The sequence below is a fragment of the Triturus cristatus genome, chromosome 3_2 (genome assembly GCF_964204655.1).
Source record: "Triturus cristatus chromosome 3_2, aTriCri1.1, whole genome shotgun sequence".
NCBI classification, from domain to species: domain Eukaryota; kingdom Metazoa; phylum Chordata; class Amphibia; order Caudata; family Salamandridae; genus Triturus; species Triturus cristatus.
In genome coordinates, this window is record NC_140584.1 from 322,209,990 (window position 1) to 322,226,717 (window position 16,728).

The window sequence follows — 16,728 nt, forward strand, 5'->3', positions numbered from 1 at the left end:
CTCCACAAAGAACACCCCCCTCAAGTCAACAAGCCTTTGAAGAGCACACTTCAGTGCGCCACACAGCAGCAAGTAGTTGGCCCAGGCCAGCCACTATTCACTGCATTGTCCCTTCCAATGGCAGTCTCCTTGTGTACAACAGATTCCTCTGGCAGTGTGCACCCTGCAGACCAAGATGCCTCACACCACGTCCCCACAAGTGTATCTCTGCCCTGCTGAAGTATGGCACCAGTAGATATACTATACTGCAGTGTGCCTTTGAAGTTGAGGGTGGTTCGGAGGGTTCCCTTTGAACCACAGATGTCTTCTTAAATTTCCATCCTGTCTGTCCTGAAACATTAGAATGCAGATCTAAAACTTTAGTGGAGCCATGATCTGGCTTCCTAGAGGCCAGGTTTCAAAGCCTCTCCCCCCAATCTATTCAGCCAAGTCTTCAAATGACAGAGGTCTTTCATTCCAGTTGCATGCCCAATGCTTATTACTGTCTCTGGAGAATGTCCTCCCCCGTTCTCCAGTGTGGACTGGAGTCAAACTAAGAGGAACACAAAGAGTTTAGCGTAGAGAAAAGCCTACTTTCTAGAAGTGGCACTTTTAAGCTAACAATGATAAATCAACCTTTACCACAAGGGAGGATGTGTCATTGTGAATCCAATGATAGTAAGCAACATGAGGCTCATCCACTGTAAGCAACCACTGCAGCTTAAAGTAATCTCAGCCAATCACCCATGTTAACCTCCTAGGTAGTGAAAACGCACATGGGGGTTCTTCACTACCTGGACAGGGAACTCACGTTTACCTGCCCGCCTTTCACCTATCACTTGCTCCCCCTCCCCCCAGGGCTCCCCTAGGAGTGCTTTAGTGTTAGTGAAAGGCACCCTTAGCATTGGCCATTGATTTAGATAGGCCAACCTAGGCAGAACTGCAAATGTGCACACCCAGGCATGCAATGGCAGGCTTGAGACATGTTTGAAACCACCATGAGGCTACTCCCTGCTGTAAGCTATACTATAGTTTTAAAGTCAATCAGCAATTCTCCCATGTTGCTCCATAGGAAGAGCAGACCTCCTAGGTAGAGAAAATCCACATGGGGCCTATTCACTACCTGGGCAAGGAGCACACCTGTCTACCTGCCCTGCCTTTCCCCCTACCACTTGCCCCACCCTTGAGTGCTTGCCCTTGGGGTATCCAAGTGGTAATGAATGACCCACTCAGCATTGGGTAATGGTTTAGAAGTGCAGACTGAGCATGAGCGCAACTGCGCACACACAGCCCAGTAATGGCAGGCATGAGACATGTTTGAAAGGCTATTCTTGCGGTTGGCATAATCAGTGATGCAGCCCACCAGTAGCCAGTGCAGTAGCCGCCTGGGGTATGTGGCATGCCTATTTACAGGGTTCTCAAAGATGTGCTGCATTACAGTGGGAAAAGTGCCCAAAGTCCAAAGGCCACGAAAAGAGAATCAGCAAAAGCCAGAAGAAAAAAATGCAGATAGTTTTATGGAAAATCCTCTAAGAAGGGCCATGTCTAACACCTTCTGATAGCCACTTGTTTTTGGAAAACCAGGCCCTTCACCCTCTCGTCATCCTCTAGCATCCCTAATATCTTGTTTTCTTTTTGGTTTATCAAGTGATACAGTAGAATAATTATCAATGCCTTGTATGTCCTTGATCTGGCCTTTTCAGGCAATTCTTCAGTGTGTTATGTTACATGTATTTGTAAAGTGAACCACCACCTGCAAGGATACCCTGGAGCTGAGTAGGTGTGTATACCTAGCCATGCCTATGGTAGGCTGAATAATTGGAAAGCCAGGTATTCAGCTTCTTCTGGAATTCAAGAAGAGAGGGGGAAGCTCTGATGTGTAATGCGACGTTGTCCCATGCTTTAGGAGGGATGTACGAAAATGCTCCTGATCCTCCTGATCTGGTTCTGTGTATGCCTGGGATGTGTGCTAGTAGGAGTCCAGCAGAGTTGAACTATCTGCTTGATTGGTGGAAGGAAATCCAACTATTAAGGTAAATAGGCCTTGAGTTGGCAGTGCCTTGAATGTGTGTGTGAGGACTTTGAATTGAATGCTTTTGTATATCGAGTGCCAGTGTAGTTCCCTGAGATGTTTAGTAATGTGAGTTCTGTGCAGGAGGATGAGGGTGAGTTTGGCCACTGAGTTCTGGATAATTTGCAGTCTTTTAGTGAGTTGCTTGGTGATCCTGGTATAGTGGGTGTTACCATAGTCCAACTTGCTGTTGACTAGGGTGTGAATGCTACTTGAAGGTCTTCCTCAGCATCTTCAGGGTGTGGAAGCAGGATGCAGTGACAGCATCACCTTGTGCAGTCATGTCCATTCTGCTATCACTGATTAGTTTGAGCCCTGGACACCAGTTAGAGTCCAATTATTAGGTGTTCTTGTTGAATATCACTACTTTTGTCTTGTCAGTGTTGAGCTTGAGACAGTTCACTTTCCTTCAGTTAGCGACTTTGCTCATGTTGGTGTTAACATGTTGTTCTGCTTGGGTTTTCGGATCAGATAGAACCCGCTCATCAGAGACTCACTAACCCAGCCAGAACGTTACCCCCTCCCTAGAACCTATTTACAATCCTACAACCACATATATCTATCACCTAAGGACAGGGGATTCCTACTATGCATACCAAGATCTCACAATCGGCGGCCTCGCGATCCCATACGGATCCAGACCTTTCTGCCCATACGACAGTATCACAAGTGGCGGCCTCGCGGTCCCATACGAACCCAGACCTCTCTGCCCATACGACAGTATCACAAGTGGCGGCCTCGCGGTCTCATACGAACCCAGACCTCTCTGCCCATACGACAGTATCAGCACAATCGGCGGCCTCGCGATTCCCTACGAATCCAGACCTCTCTGCCCATACGACAGTATCACAAGTGGCGGCCTCGCGGTCCCATACGAACCCAGACCTCTCTGCCCATACGACAGTATCACAAGTGGCAGCCTCGCGGTCCCATACGAACCCAGACCTCTCTGCCCATACGACAGTATCAGCACAATCGGCGGCCTCCCGATCCCCTACGAATCCAGACCTCTCTGCCCATACGACAGTATCACAAGTGGCGGCCTCGCGGTCCCATACGAACCCAGACCTCTCTGCCCATACGACAGTATCACAAGTGGCGGCCTCGCGGTCCCATACGAACCCAGACCTCTCTACCTAGACGGCAGTCTCATACGACAGTTCATCCTATGATCACCATACAAAAAGGGAATCAGTCTCACTATTCATCAGATCACACAAGGATTGCCAGTTCGGGCATAGCCTGTTCTCAGGTTTGAGGGGCTCCTCTTTCCCTTATTCAGTTACCACTTACCTGATCAGGGTTAACATCTGTTCATGTAGCCGCAGCTGACTAGAAGAATAGGCTACCCTCTTATACAAGAACACACAGCACATGTTGGTTCACTACAAACTGGATACTTTATTACTCATTGCATACACAATCACATAACATTACGATATGACACATAACCTGCAAAGAAAAGTGAAAGATTAAGTTGTACACTCTAATAAGAAAGGGTCGACATCACCTTAGTAGTATGTAGCCTGCACTCAGTGGTCATCTAGGCTCCCTTCTCGTCTGTGCCTCGGCTCGCCTGGAATCACCCTTCTCCGAGTCACTGGGACCTCTTCCTTATCGGCTACTCTCTCCTCTCTGGCTATTCTGTTAGGAAAGCATCTTTCTCTCAGTTCTTCTCCGCCTTCAAGATGGCGTCTGTCTTCCCTGGAATAAGTAGTAGCTTTACTGCTAACGGCTAGATGCCGCCTACGGACTGAACATGTAACTGCCTCAGACTTTCACTAATATAGAGGTGCATTTCCTCATGGAAAATTCCGGCCCGTAACCTGCCGCCCACCAAATTCTTGTACCTCCCCGTACCAAGGACACGTTCCCAGCCGGCCGGCCTGATGTAGTGTCTTCGGCATGAAGAAAAATACAATCCTTCGATAAGGGCCGGCCTGAACCGGTTCTCTCCAAGCGAATAACACCTCATAACTAAAATATTACTCTTGACCTAGAAGCATCCCAAGCTGCCGAAGCAGAAAGAAAGATGGAGTCTCTCCCGTTTGAGGCCTACCAGGCCTGAATTCAGCACAGCTCCATGAAATACCCTCACTACAGGACAGGTTATCCCTAATACTAACGAATCTATCCCCTAGGCTATGTGTGCAAGCCCTGATCTATGGGGAAGAGCACAGAATCATGTCGAAGTGCCTAGTAAATAGGCTCCATTCACTACTCTAACCCTTAGGCGTGAATGGTAAGAGACTGAAGTCACATTCAATCACTTGTTAACACAAGAAGGCCAGGAAAATCGAGCAGAACACATGTTTTCTTGGGTTGAGGGTCTTGTCCGAGAGAGACAGTATGAGTTGTGTGTTGTCTGCATAGGAAAGGATGTTGAGGTTGTGTACACATATGACATTGGCCAGAGGGGTAATGTATGCATTGCAGAAGGTGGGGATGAGCGATGAACCTTGAGTGCAATTTACTCTTAAGTGATGTGAATTCTGAGAGCACTACTTTTAAACCTACGTGTGGTCCAACGTCATGTTAAATCTGTAAGTAATGTACAAACTCATGCCTAGGCTTTTCAAACTCACCCTGTTGTTGAACTACATCATGTAATCAGTTCTCCACATGGACACAATTTTAACAGATAAATCCAGTTTTTCTCTTCCATTTCTGATGCTCTATTGGAGTCAAACATTGTTTTGAACAGGCACACCTTCTTATGAAATGAGCATATGGGCATTGTTGCATCCTCTCTTTTTCACTTTAACTTTGCTCTATTACGATGTGATCTCCTTGATATGGCCTGCATCTCCAGTACTTTGCTTTCCAACTCTTCCCCTAAATGCTTATAGTACCAGAAATATTTTTCATAAAATGCCAAACCTTCAAGATTTCCGGATACTGGAGAAATGGGTAGACCTTTATCAATGAACTCCATTATGATTGAACATAAGAGTCCCATTCCCTGATCCTGTCTTTCTTTATTCACTCACTGCTGACATGCCATGCTTCCCTAAACTTCTTCCAGACCTGTCTATAAAATATTATATTGCCCATGAGAAGAGATCCAATACACATATGAATTAAAAACCTTAAAACTGTAGTATCTTTAACGGTTTATATCTGTCCCTCTCCGTAATCATTAACTTGAAGAGCCCTAAACATGTCAGTCTCTAAATGTGACACAGAACAACCTATTGACATTGTTGTACTTGTGAGAGATGAGAAACCTACCTAATGTTACATCTTGCCCTCTTTAAACCTCTGACACATCTAATGAGATCCACTGTTTGGTTAAGTTTCAGTAAGTCATAAACTATTGATCTGATCATTAAAGTTGACCACAGAGCCACCTCCAGGCAAGAACAGATCATGCATGCATGGCAAATTGTCCTTAGTATTTTTGAGACAGTGGTCAGCAGTGAGAGTGCCGAGCTGATTTGCTATCCTCCCTTATTTAATTTATTATCCTTTACTTATGTCATGGTTCCTGCCCACATCTTCTGGTCCTTTTTAAGGGAACTATCAACATTCCTTGAATCCCATCCCTGACGTAAGGAAAAACCTTCAGGTCCCTATCCCATTTCCCCCTCTTTTTTCAGAGCCTGTACTCCCGAGGTGTTTCTTTGGTTTGAGGTAGCATTGTAACAATGAGTGCCTGTTTTCACTCTTTGAGTATTAGCCACAATTTTTACACGGCCACTGGGTGGTGATTTGTTGGGCATTGGAATGAAATAGTCCAAGTAAGGGCATGCACTGGTGAGGTGGAGGTGTTCGGAGTAAATTATCCAGGGGTGTTATGTTCCCCCGGAAGAGAGATGAGCAGTGGGATAGCATTGCCAAATAAAGGGGTATAGGCCACATGGAGTCCCCGAGAACAATGAGTGGGCTATAAGGAACTTACCTATGTGCGTATGGGTGTACATGCCTTTGTGTGTATGTAGGTTTGTGGGCCCTAGGGCACACACAGGTTTGTGTTTGTGCATGAGTATGTGTATGTGTATTTTACACTTCTTTAATTAACATTTATTCTCTCTCACCAGTTGAACCTACCTGTTACCCTGCCTGTATGGCTGATGAATACTGTTTTTTGCCAGCGGGAGTGTGTACGTGCAACTCAACCAAGCACCAAGGAGCACGTAAGTCTGGACTCTTCCTCTTTATGTTCCAATAAAAAGTAAATGTAGGGTGTAAGAAATTAGGTTATTGTTCGAGGGTTGTGGAAGCTCCATTCAGGTAACAACCTCAGTCCCTGTCAGGGTGAACCAGTAAAGTCACTAAAGCAGTCATGCTTAAGTTGGCTTGGCAGTTCGGGCTGGACTGTTCCCATGAGGCACAGGGTCAGACTGATTTGCATATGGCCATGTCTGAACTGGGGTGGCAGAGTGGGCTAAAGAACGGTGATGGATTAAACCCAGATCAGTTGACTGGGGGTGAGTGCTTGCAATGTTCAACACTCTGTCCATCATTTCCTTTGGTTTTGGTTTGTTCGCCATAAGTTGGCAGTGTATGCTCAGACGTGAGTCCCTTGCTCACTTTGCCACTGGATTCAAGCAAGCCTGGCTGAAGACGGCTGAAATGCCAGAAACCGGTCCTAGGAAGCTTGTTCCCGGTCCAGGGAAGACATGGCTTGGCAGTTCGGGCTGGACTGTTTCCATGAAGCACAGGGTCAGACTTATTTGCATATGGCCATGTCTGAACTGGGGTGGCAGAGTGGGCTAAAGAACGGTGATGGATTAAACCCAGATCAGTTGACTGGGGGTGAGTGCTTGCAATGTTCAACACTCTGTCCATCATTTCCTTTGGTTTTGCTATGTATTTGTGTAGAGCACAACCAGTAACACAGTGAAAAGGCAACATAGGAAAAATCCCAAACAGATTAAAAAAATACTATATATTTGAATAAATACCAGATGACTAAAAATCCATTAAGCAGAACTGAGGATATTGAATTGTAATGTTTTAGATAAAAATAGCTGCAAAAGCAGGAAGTGCGAACTCTGGGTATCTAGTCACGAGGGACTGGGAGAAAGTCACAAGTTCAGGACCACTGCGATGGAGAACAGGACCGAGTTCGGCCGCTGGGATTTGTACCTTAAGTCCTGGGTGCTAGATATGCGCAGTGGTGCTTTGTGAGGCTTCATGTTGCTCCATGTTGGGTCTGACAAAGCTTTTAGCTGGGTAGTGAGACCTTCTGGGGGTTTGCGCCGCTCAGCATCAGTTCCAACGAAGCTCCCAGCTGTGCGACAAGGCTTTGCAGAGTTTTACGTGGCTTTGCACCAGGTAGAGGAGCGCACCTGCCACCACCCGCAAATAAAACGATAATAAAACAGGTTTCAAACACGTTTTATTACTGTTTTATTTGAATCCCCCTTGATGTGCTCCCAGGACTCTGACTAGTCTTGGGGGCGGGTCCAGGGGGATGATACTGTGGTGAGGGAGCGGAAGTGCACTCCCTTGTCCCTTCGCTGCGCATGAGGGTTTGGCCGGCCATTTCAGGTTGCGTTGCTGCGGCTGGAGAAAGCAGGCATAGGCTCCCAGTTTGGCTGGTAGCGCAAAGTCTCAGCCCTCTGGCCAATCCTGACTCTGGATTCCTGCAGCGTCATTATTGGCTGCAGTGCAGACTGGGAACCTTTCCCAGAAACAGGAAGAGCGTGATGGAGCAGACGGCAGAGGCGGTGGCGATCAGGTAACTTATTTTATTATTTGTAATTCTTATTTTGTCCCTTGACCCCTTTACCCCCTACCCACCCTCTACCCCTCCCCCACCTCCCTCTGCAACTCCCTCCTTGGCCGCCCGCCACTTTGGCAGAGGATGGGCTGCTGCTCCTGGAACTGTTTACAGGGGCAAAAACAAAACTGCAGACAGGGTAGACTAGTTGAGGCTCGCTTATTGAAGAGCTCAAACAACTTCTACTTGGGCAGTATTGCTCCACCAGTACAACTTTTAAAACCATTAACACAACCACTGTTCTAGCAGCGGGATGAACCAATCAAAGGGTGTTATTTACTTTATTGGGATCATCCTCTGATGCCCCCCCTGGGGCTTCACATTTATTTTCATGTTTTTCTTTGTCTCTCTTTTGGTCATTTGGACACCTTCCTCCACAGTAAAGCGTGATGAGCATTCGGGTGTTTCTAGAAGCAGGGACAGCTTCCACTCACCCTTATTGGAGGATCCTTGTTGCTCTCCCTATCCCCCCAAATACTAAAGATGCGTCTCAATGCTGCAAACATCTCTTGGGCTTTATAACAGATAGAGAATGCGAATTCTTATATAACGAGCTTCTCACATAAAGATGTAAAGTGTTCCGTAGCGTCGCCATCTTCTTTGGGTCCTTTTGTCTATTCTTTGAAGTCAGAGTGGCCTGTGGTGTGTTCTGTTGAATGTGTAGCATATGCGGGGTACAGGGCCGTTTCTACCATTAGGCAAGACTAGGCGGCTGACTAGGGCGGAAAAAGGGGTAGGGCGGCAAAAAACACGAGTTTGGGAATATCTAATGCATTAATTCTTCTAGCCTGGATGACCAGGGGAGAGAGTGATGGTAGTAAAAGGGAGGGGGCGGCATTTTTCAATTCTCGCCTAGGGCGGCAAAACACCTAGAAACGGCCCTGGCGGGGTAGTTACCTTTGTTCACAGATCAGGAACTAAAATGGAATAACACGTACAACAGGGAGATAAATGCTGTTTTTTCTGCAATTTATAATTTCCCACCCCGTTTTTCGAATATTACATGCGCCATTAAACGAGGAGATTGTTAGCAGTTACACATATGCTGAACTTGCAAAGCCATTTGGTTGCAGTTTAGAAATGTAAATGTAAATGTAAATGTTGTAGACTTGTAAAGCGCACAGCTGCCCCAGCAACGGGGCGTGGACAGGCAAGTCGGCTACTCAGTCACAAGTGTCATAATAGTAGCCCAGACACATATAAGAGGTGAGCAGGCCAAGAAATTCTTAGAGAACACTAAGTCAGATCCGAGCCTGAGAAACGGTTTCTCTCTAACTGACAAACTAAATGCCAAGCCATCGAAAGATCCGTCAAATAATAACGCGACAAACGTCGTGCAAAAATGGGTTAAAGTCACTTAATTTTTAAATTCAAACAAATGCAAACACATGTTACTTCCACTTCCTCCTGTGTGTTTGAGTATAATACATTATACTAAATGACTGCATTAAGCGAAATTTATTGAAAGTATAAGTGTAAAAAAAAACCTGCATTAGGGACGGAAAGGATAGAGCCTTTGCTGGTTAGCTCAGGTCTATTTTAACTCGATCCACCAAACTGGAGACGAGCTGATGAATACTTGCTTGGCTTGTTCAAACCTAAAATACATTAACGAGCTCCTCTTTTGACAAAGGTTGAATCAAAATTAGGGGGCTTACTTACAAACCCTTTGCGCCGCCGGTACGTTACTTTTTCCCATTTTAAAAGTGACGCACCGGCCTCCTTGCGCCTCCATGTATCAATTTTTTACGCAACCACGGCACAAAGAATGGGGGCTATTTACATGTGACGCATCTAGGGAGATGTGTCACGTTGTAAAGCCCTGAGTCACATTATACCTACGTCAGATATAATGAATGCAGGGAGTGCATACCCATGCAGGAAGGCCTCGTAAAAGTGGCGCAGTGAAATCTACAAGATTTTACTGTGCCACTTTTAGGATGCCACTGCATCAAAACCTTACGCCTGCTTGAAGCAGGCGTAAGGAGTGACGCAGTACAGTAAGTATAGGCCTCAAAATACATTGCTGGAGTTGCGTCGTGCTTGCGGCACAACTCCAGCAATGCGTGACTTTTGGGCCAACAGATGCATCAGAATTTCTGACGCAGCTGTTAATCCTTGCGCCATGGAGCACAGTATTGTAAATACAGCACATCCATGGTGGTGTAAGGACATTTGCCGCTGGTGCAAGGAAACTGACGCATCTATGCAGATGCGTCAGTTCCTTGTAAATCTGCCCCTAAGTGTTTCTCTTAGTGTAGCTTGAAAAATAAAACACCAGCCCTTCCCACTCTTTCATCCTCCTAAACTGAGATGTTTCTATGCCATCATCCCTCCTTTGGATAGTGCGCTGATCCCACATGGGATGTATGTAGTGATGCCACTGCTTACTGCACACCTAGGGACAGTAGAACAATGGGTTTGCGTGCACAGGGTAAAATAAATTCAAGGATCTGTTGTTATCTTGTTAGTGTTGTTGCCATCCCATGCATATGTCTTTGCCACAGCCCAGTCATCTATGGCAGTCACTTCTGGCCTAAGCATAAGCCGTCAGCCTCGGAATCTGCTCACAGCAAGATCTATTACCTAGTCAACAAGTTACTTTTGTCATCATCACCACCTCAAGCAAACATCTCAGGCTCCTACACCAATCCCTTCTCTTTTATTAGACCCCAAAACAAAGTAAGTATTTCTTGCATACTGACTGGGTCTAACATTATATACACAATGTCCGGATAATTTACTGGTAATCTTCATTATGCCAAGTCCTACTCTTTCTCATATCAATCCTTATCTTTGAGGTGTAAACCATACACTTTTTAAAGACAGAACACCTAAAAGTTCTATCTTCCAGTTTTTTAAGTCCTCCCCAGAAAGAGGTATTCGATGGTCAAACCTCCCCTGCAATATATCATGCTCGTAAGCTCCCAAGGAGGGGCGAATGGCTTGCAAGACTGTGACAAGAAAGAGTAGGACTCGGTGTAATGAAGGTTATCCGTCAGTCATCAGAATGCCTTGTCCATTAGCATACTCTTTATATATGAGGAGATAGTAAACAACAAGAACAAGGGGGTTGTGTGATGGAACCAGACATGCTTTTACCATGCATGCAAATCTTAACCACGCATATGCCGTCACCACGCATACCTTTACAATGAAATATGCGTTGCTAAGGCACGTATGGCAAAGATATATCCATGTTTAAGACTTGTAAGGTAAGTCTTACCCACCCCAACCCCTGTCCCCTCCCTGAGACCTAAAACTGTCCCATCCCACCTGAAAACCAAACCCCTCTCTCCCAGTCTTAAAGGCGTCCCTGCCCCTCAAGCCCTAACAACTACCCCACCCTTCCCTAACCCATAAACACTACCTGCCCCCCCACCCCACGAGCTCTAAAAACTACACTGACCCCTCCCAGCCCTAAAAACAACCTGGACCCCCCCCGCCCTGAAAACAACACCAACCCTTACAAACTACACCCACCCGCTAAAACCCGGCCTCTGCCCAACTTACCTCTCCGCGTCCTCTCTTAACACTTCCTCTTCCTGCTTCCACCCAGCAGCAGCCAGCAGCTAGATCTCACACTGGCTTATCCACGCATATGTGTGGTTAAGGCATTTGTGTGGTTAAGGCAAGTGTGGTAGCAAAAGCTTTGTCAGAACGCTTGTGGATCTGCCTGCATTGTTCAGACTGTTTACCGAACAAGGACAATGAACAAAAGAACACATGACAAGTAAAGAACTAGGTGAGTCATCTGACTTCGTCTTCATCTAGACCTCCAAAGGTTTCAAAGGCACCTAACTGACAACAGAGAGAGGAGACAGAAAGACCCAAGTTGAAACCATTGTAAAGAAATTCTGAAAATATCAACAGGTTGCAGGAAAGAAGATTCTAGAAGAGCACCAGTGAGAGAAAGAAAACCACTGTTGGTTATGATATTTGCTAATGGAAGGCCTGCACAACACTTGTATAGAAAATAGCCACTCTTGGTGTGACCTTCGAATCACACCGGCCCCTCTGTTTATTTCAAAAGTCATGGGGAGGTCAGCTTTTACCTTTGGAGTGAGGGCTGGGACAAGATAAGCTATCTGAGAGGAGAAGAGGCAGAAGGCAAAAGACACTCTAGACTCACAGACACTTCTTGAGATAAAGGGGAAACAAGATTACCACTCCCATGTAGGAGAAACTAGGATTACCTTGGCATTCCTTCTCTGAGCTCTGAGGAGAAAATCTCCTACCAAGGAAAATGCAAGGTAAACAGAAAAAGGGGAGTATCCATTTCAATTGTCCCTATGTGTCCCTTCTCCTAACAAAGTACAGAGAAAGCTGTGTCCATGTCATTAGCAAACCAATCTAAGGTTCACTTAGTCTCTAAAGGATGTTCTGAAAAAGTTCCATAGTTAGCAAAACTCCATGGAGGAGGAGAAGATCATGCTCAGGGAATTTGCTTTCAGATTGCCTATCCTTGGAATGTAGCTGGCTTTACGCTATATCTAGTGGGTTTCCACCCACGATCAGATCTGATGAGCCACCAATATTAGAGAATGTGAACTCACTCCTGTCTGGTGGTTTATATGTGCCATGGCCACCTGTTTGTCTGTCTTGATCAGTACTGCTTGTTTCATTCGTAATGCCAAATGCAGAAGAGCTTGTAGAAATTCAGACTATTCTCTCCAATGTCAATGATGTAGAAGATGACAAGTAAGAGGGCTGTTGTGAAATCTGGCCTAGGGTGCTAGGAATACTGATGCATCCAGGTCCACTTAGACCTGAAGCCTTTGATGGACTGGTGCTGATCTTCTCTCCAGAAGCTTGGAGAGTCACAATTAGAGGAGGGAAAAAACCTTTCTGTATGAGATGTTGAAGAGTCATCCTGCAAATTTGAGCTGTTGATTTGAATGTTGCTGATAGTTTACTAAATTTAGAAGAATTCTATCAGAACGTGAAGGTTGCAAACCTGTTCTGTGTGTAGTTTTGACAGTTGCATGGAAGAGGCATGGACCATTCAATCATCTAAGTATGGTTGGATATGTATATGTTGTTCATGAAGAAGATCTACCAAGGAAGCCATGACCTTAGTGAATACAGGCAGGACTGATTTCAGCCAAAAAGGATTAACCTAAATTGGAAATGTCCCAAACTATAGGTTGCTGATGTGGCTAGTTAATGGGTATTTGAAAGTATGCATTTATAATATCTATTGAAGTTTAAAATTCCACCTCAGACACAGCTGGGATGATGAGCTGATCAGCCCAGTAAACACCTCCAGTGGCCCAGAACTGGAATTGGCACCACAAGGCAGGTCAGAACTCCCGGCAGTGGAGTTCGGGGATGCTGCAAGTGAAGTCTTTGTGCCCCCGGTGTCCCTGAGACTTCTAAACAGGAGGCAAGCTCTGCTTCAAGTCCTTGGAAATTTTTCTTAAGCCGGATACCAAAGCAGGATACCAAAGCAAGGTAAAAGTTCAGTCCTTTCCACTGTCCACAGACAGAAGCAGCAACTGCAGGCCAACCCAGCAAAGCAACACACAGCAAAGGGGCATTACTCCTCCTAACAGCTCTTTAGCTCTTCTTCTTGGCAGAGTCCTCCTAGTCCAGAAGTGTTCCAAAGTTATGGGTTCAGAGCCCCACTACTTATACTGTTTTCTACCTTTGAAGTATGCAGGCTTCAAAGAAAGTCTCTCTTGATTAGTACAACCAGTTCTGTCCTCCCTGGTCCAGCCACAATACAGGGGGTGGTGACAGCATTGTGAAAGGCAGACACATCCCTATTCAGGTGCAGGTGACAGCTCCTCCCACCATTCTATCTCAGGAACACCCATCAGCCTGGTGATGGGCCATCTGGATATGCAGGGCATACCTCAGCTCCCTTGTGTGTGACTGTCTAGAGTGAATGCACAAAACTGCCCTTGTCAATCTAAACCAGACATTGAGTCCACAGGAAGGGAAAGGCACAGAATGGTAAGGCAAGAACATATTGACTTTCTAATATTGGCATTTTCAACCACACAATTTAAAAACCACCTTCACTAAAAGATGTATTTTTAAATTCTGAGTCATTGAGCCCAAACTTCAAATCTCTAGCTGTTCCCAATTGAAAGTTACACTTGTATGTTATTTTAATGAGTCTCCAATGATAGTCTCTAGCAGAGCTAGTCCTTACCATAATAAAAAATGAAATTGGCAGTATTTCACTGTCAAGAAGTGCAAAGGACACCAGTACATGTCTTACCTTTCTCAAACAGTGCACCCTGACCATGGGAGTACATTGGGCCTACCTTAGGGGTGCCTTACATGTAGTAAATGGTAAGGTTAGGGCCTGGCAAGTGGGTGCACTTGCCAGGTTGTAATGGTAGTGTAAAACTGGACGTACTGACATTGCGATGGCAGGCCTGGGACATGTTTACAGGGCTACTTATGTGGGTAGCACAACCAGTGTGGCAGGCCCACTAGTAGCATTTGATTTGCATGCCCTGGACAAACACATTGTGCACTATACTAGGGACTTACCAGTAAATCAAATATGCCAATTATGGATAAACCAATCACCAATACAATTTAGACAGAGAGCATATGCACTTTAGAACTGGTTAGCAGTGGTAAAGAGCCCTGAGTCCTAAAGGCAACAAAATCAGGGCAAAATAACAGGAGGCAAATGGAAACAAGCATTTGCAATGCAATAGGTCTCGTTTTACATGAGTATAAGCTATTGGCATTGTAAATGACAATGCCTTTTATTTACATTTTATAAACCAAAACACAAAAGTTATTTTTATTTACAATGCCAATAGCTAAAACTCCAGTAAAAGCGAGACCGATTGCACTGCAAATGCTTGTTATATACATTGCTAACATTAGTAGCCGCTTATTTTGAGCTCTGTCCAAGAGACAGATTAAGCTGGCTGACTCTTGAACAGAGCTTAAAATAAGCGGCTACAAATGTAAGCAAATGCCCAGTGTAAGAAGTCAGCAAAACTGTTAAAAGCTAAGCTTGAGCACGTCCCTGGTTCACAGGGTAGCAGAGGCAGTCAACTAAACTCTATAAAGGGCATTGTGGGTAGAACACAATGCCTCAAATCCCAATCTACTGGGAAGGTGGTACAGTGCTGGAAATTGAAATATAGACATGTAGGTGCTCACTATGGCCAATTTGTTTCCTAAATATGTGGTACTCTGATTTTAAGCACTGCAGTTGTGCTGAGAAGTAGTTTACTCTCTCGTTCAAATCAAAGAAGAGTAGGTAGGAGTACTCGACAGACCTGCCCATTTAAGGCACTGCTCTGACACAATAATCTAGACCCAGGATGTTATGGGGTGTTATAGGAGAAACTGTTTGTTCGCCTTTTACTGAGGATTAATGGACACGGAGAGCGATGGGGTACAAAATAAGTTGCAGCGTTACCTAGAGTGGAGCAGGGTATTTTGGTAAGAACAGTGACAGACCCAATACTGCAATGGACCCGACTCTGCAGATGAGTAAAAAGAATGCAGTTCACATGCTGCCGATTATAGAGCACAATCTCTACAAAGAGGCTGGCCTCTGCAAAACCAATGTGACACCAGTACTGACCCAGCGTGACATCTAATAAACAGAGCCTGCATCCAAGGAGCAGCGTGTTATATGCTAGTGAGATCCCAGATCACCTGCACAAGCCTTCTCCTAAAGGTAGGATAAAGGATAACAACATCAAGGTTTGAGCTGCTTGCTTCTTCCTGGGTTTTCGCTCTGTGTGCTGACATCTGAACGCTACAGCAGAATCCAACACCAAAGGCAGGTGAACCCACCGAGAACAGAGTCACAACATGCTGAACTTTGGCTAGAGTTTCTGCCCAATGCCAGAGCAGACGAATGTAGGGAGTACCAAACATTTCGCTCCCAATATGAACCCCTGAACATGACTGTGACAATCACTTAGGCTTGAAAGTTACATCTTAGATTTAGCCTCGGAAAGCATCATGTATCGTCTGAGTGGCTCACAGCCGTTCACAAAGCCTCTAGAAGCTGCTCCTCATGTCTCAACTAAACTGTGGCTACCCAATGCAGTACACTGCAAGCATCAGCATGGCAAGGTTGCAGAGTCATGAGCTGCCAGGCCCTCTTACAATGAATTATTATTATTACTAATAATAATAAATACATTTTTCAACAAGCGGCCGCAAAAGTGATCGCGATCAAACATCAAAGAGGCCCTGCGGCCGCGAAAGTGAAAGTAATCGTGTCAAGCTGGCGCACGCGCCCGCGCACATGAACTGTAGCTCTAGGCTTGCCTGGTAGCACTTTTGGAGCCCTCTCAAAAAGTCTCGCCAGACCAGCGCATGCGCTGGGTCAGGTGAGACCTAAAAAGGCTGGGGCTAAACCTGCAAAAAGGGCTAGATCCAACAATGCCCTCCAAGGCTGGTTGATGAATGCTGAACAGCAGAATCCTCTCAAGAAAAGGGAAGAAAAGAAAATATGGTAAATCCACAGGAGTTGCTTCAGGGAGCGTGTTTAGGGTGTTACACCCCCATATAAATACATTCTTCGCTTTGTAGTTGGGTCAGGAGGCCCTTAGTCGTGTCTGCCATATTTGTGTTGTTTTTTTAAGCTTTTCTGATTTTAGAAGAAGTTTTAACTCGTTCATTTTTTGAACCAGGAACTTAGATATATACAGTGACTATATTTGTAAAGAAAAGTAGTAAATCTGCACCCAAATAAGTACTCCTTGAATGGATGCAAATGTTCTACTTTTTGGCATTCACAAACATTGGCAGGGGTAGGCTTAGAAAGCTGCACCAGCCTCAGGTTTCCAGGCATGCTATTTGAAAGCAAACACCCAAAATATGATTGGAAGAAAGCTTGCAAATAGTCTAACCACTGACAATCACTTGGCGCAGAATTACAACCCTTTGTTTTTTGCTCACTGTGCCATTAAGACTGAGGGCCTGAATGATGGTTCGGCAGACGGAGTAAAGA

The 16,728-nt window shown here is 45.4% G+C and overlaps 1 protein-coding gene across 2 annotated transcripts in view; it reads left to right on the plus strand.

The window, feature by feature from the left end:
* LOC146857281 (uromodulin-like) overlaps positions 1–16,728 on the plus strand; it is a 99,518-nt gene that overhangs the window by 27,391 nt on the left and 55,399 nt on the right. For both annotated transcript variants that reach the window (XM_085647787.1, XM_085647786.1), the window contains exon 4: positions 6,091–6,186. In XM_085647787.1, the coding sequence (XP_085503913.1) occupies positions 6,091–6,186 (96 nt within the window). The remainder of the gene's footprint in view (positions 1–6,090; positions 6,187–16,728) is intronic.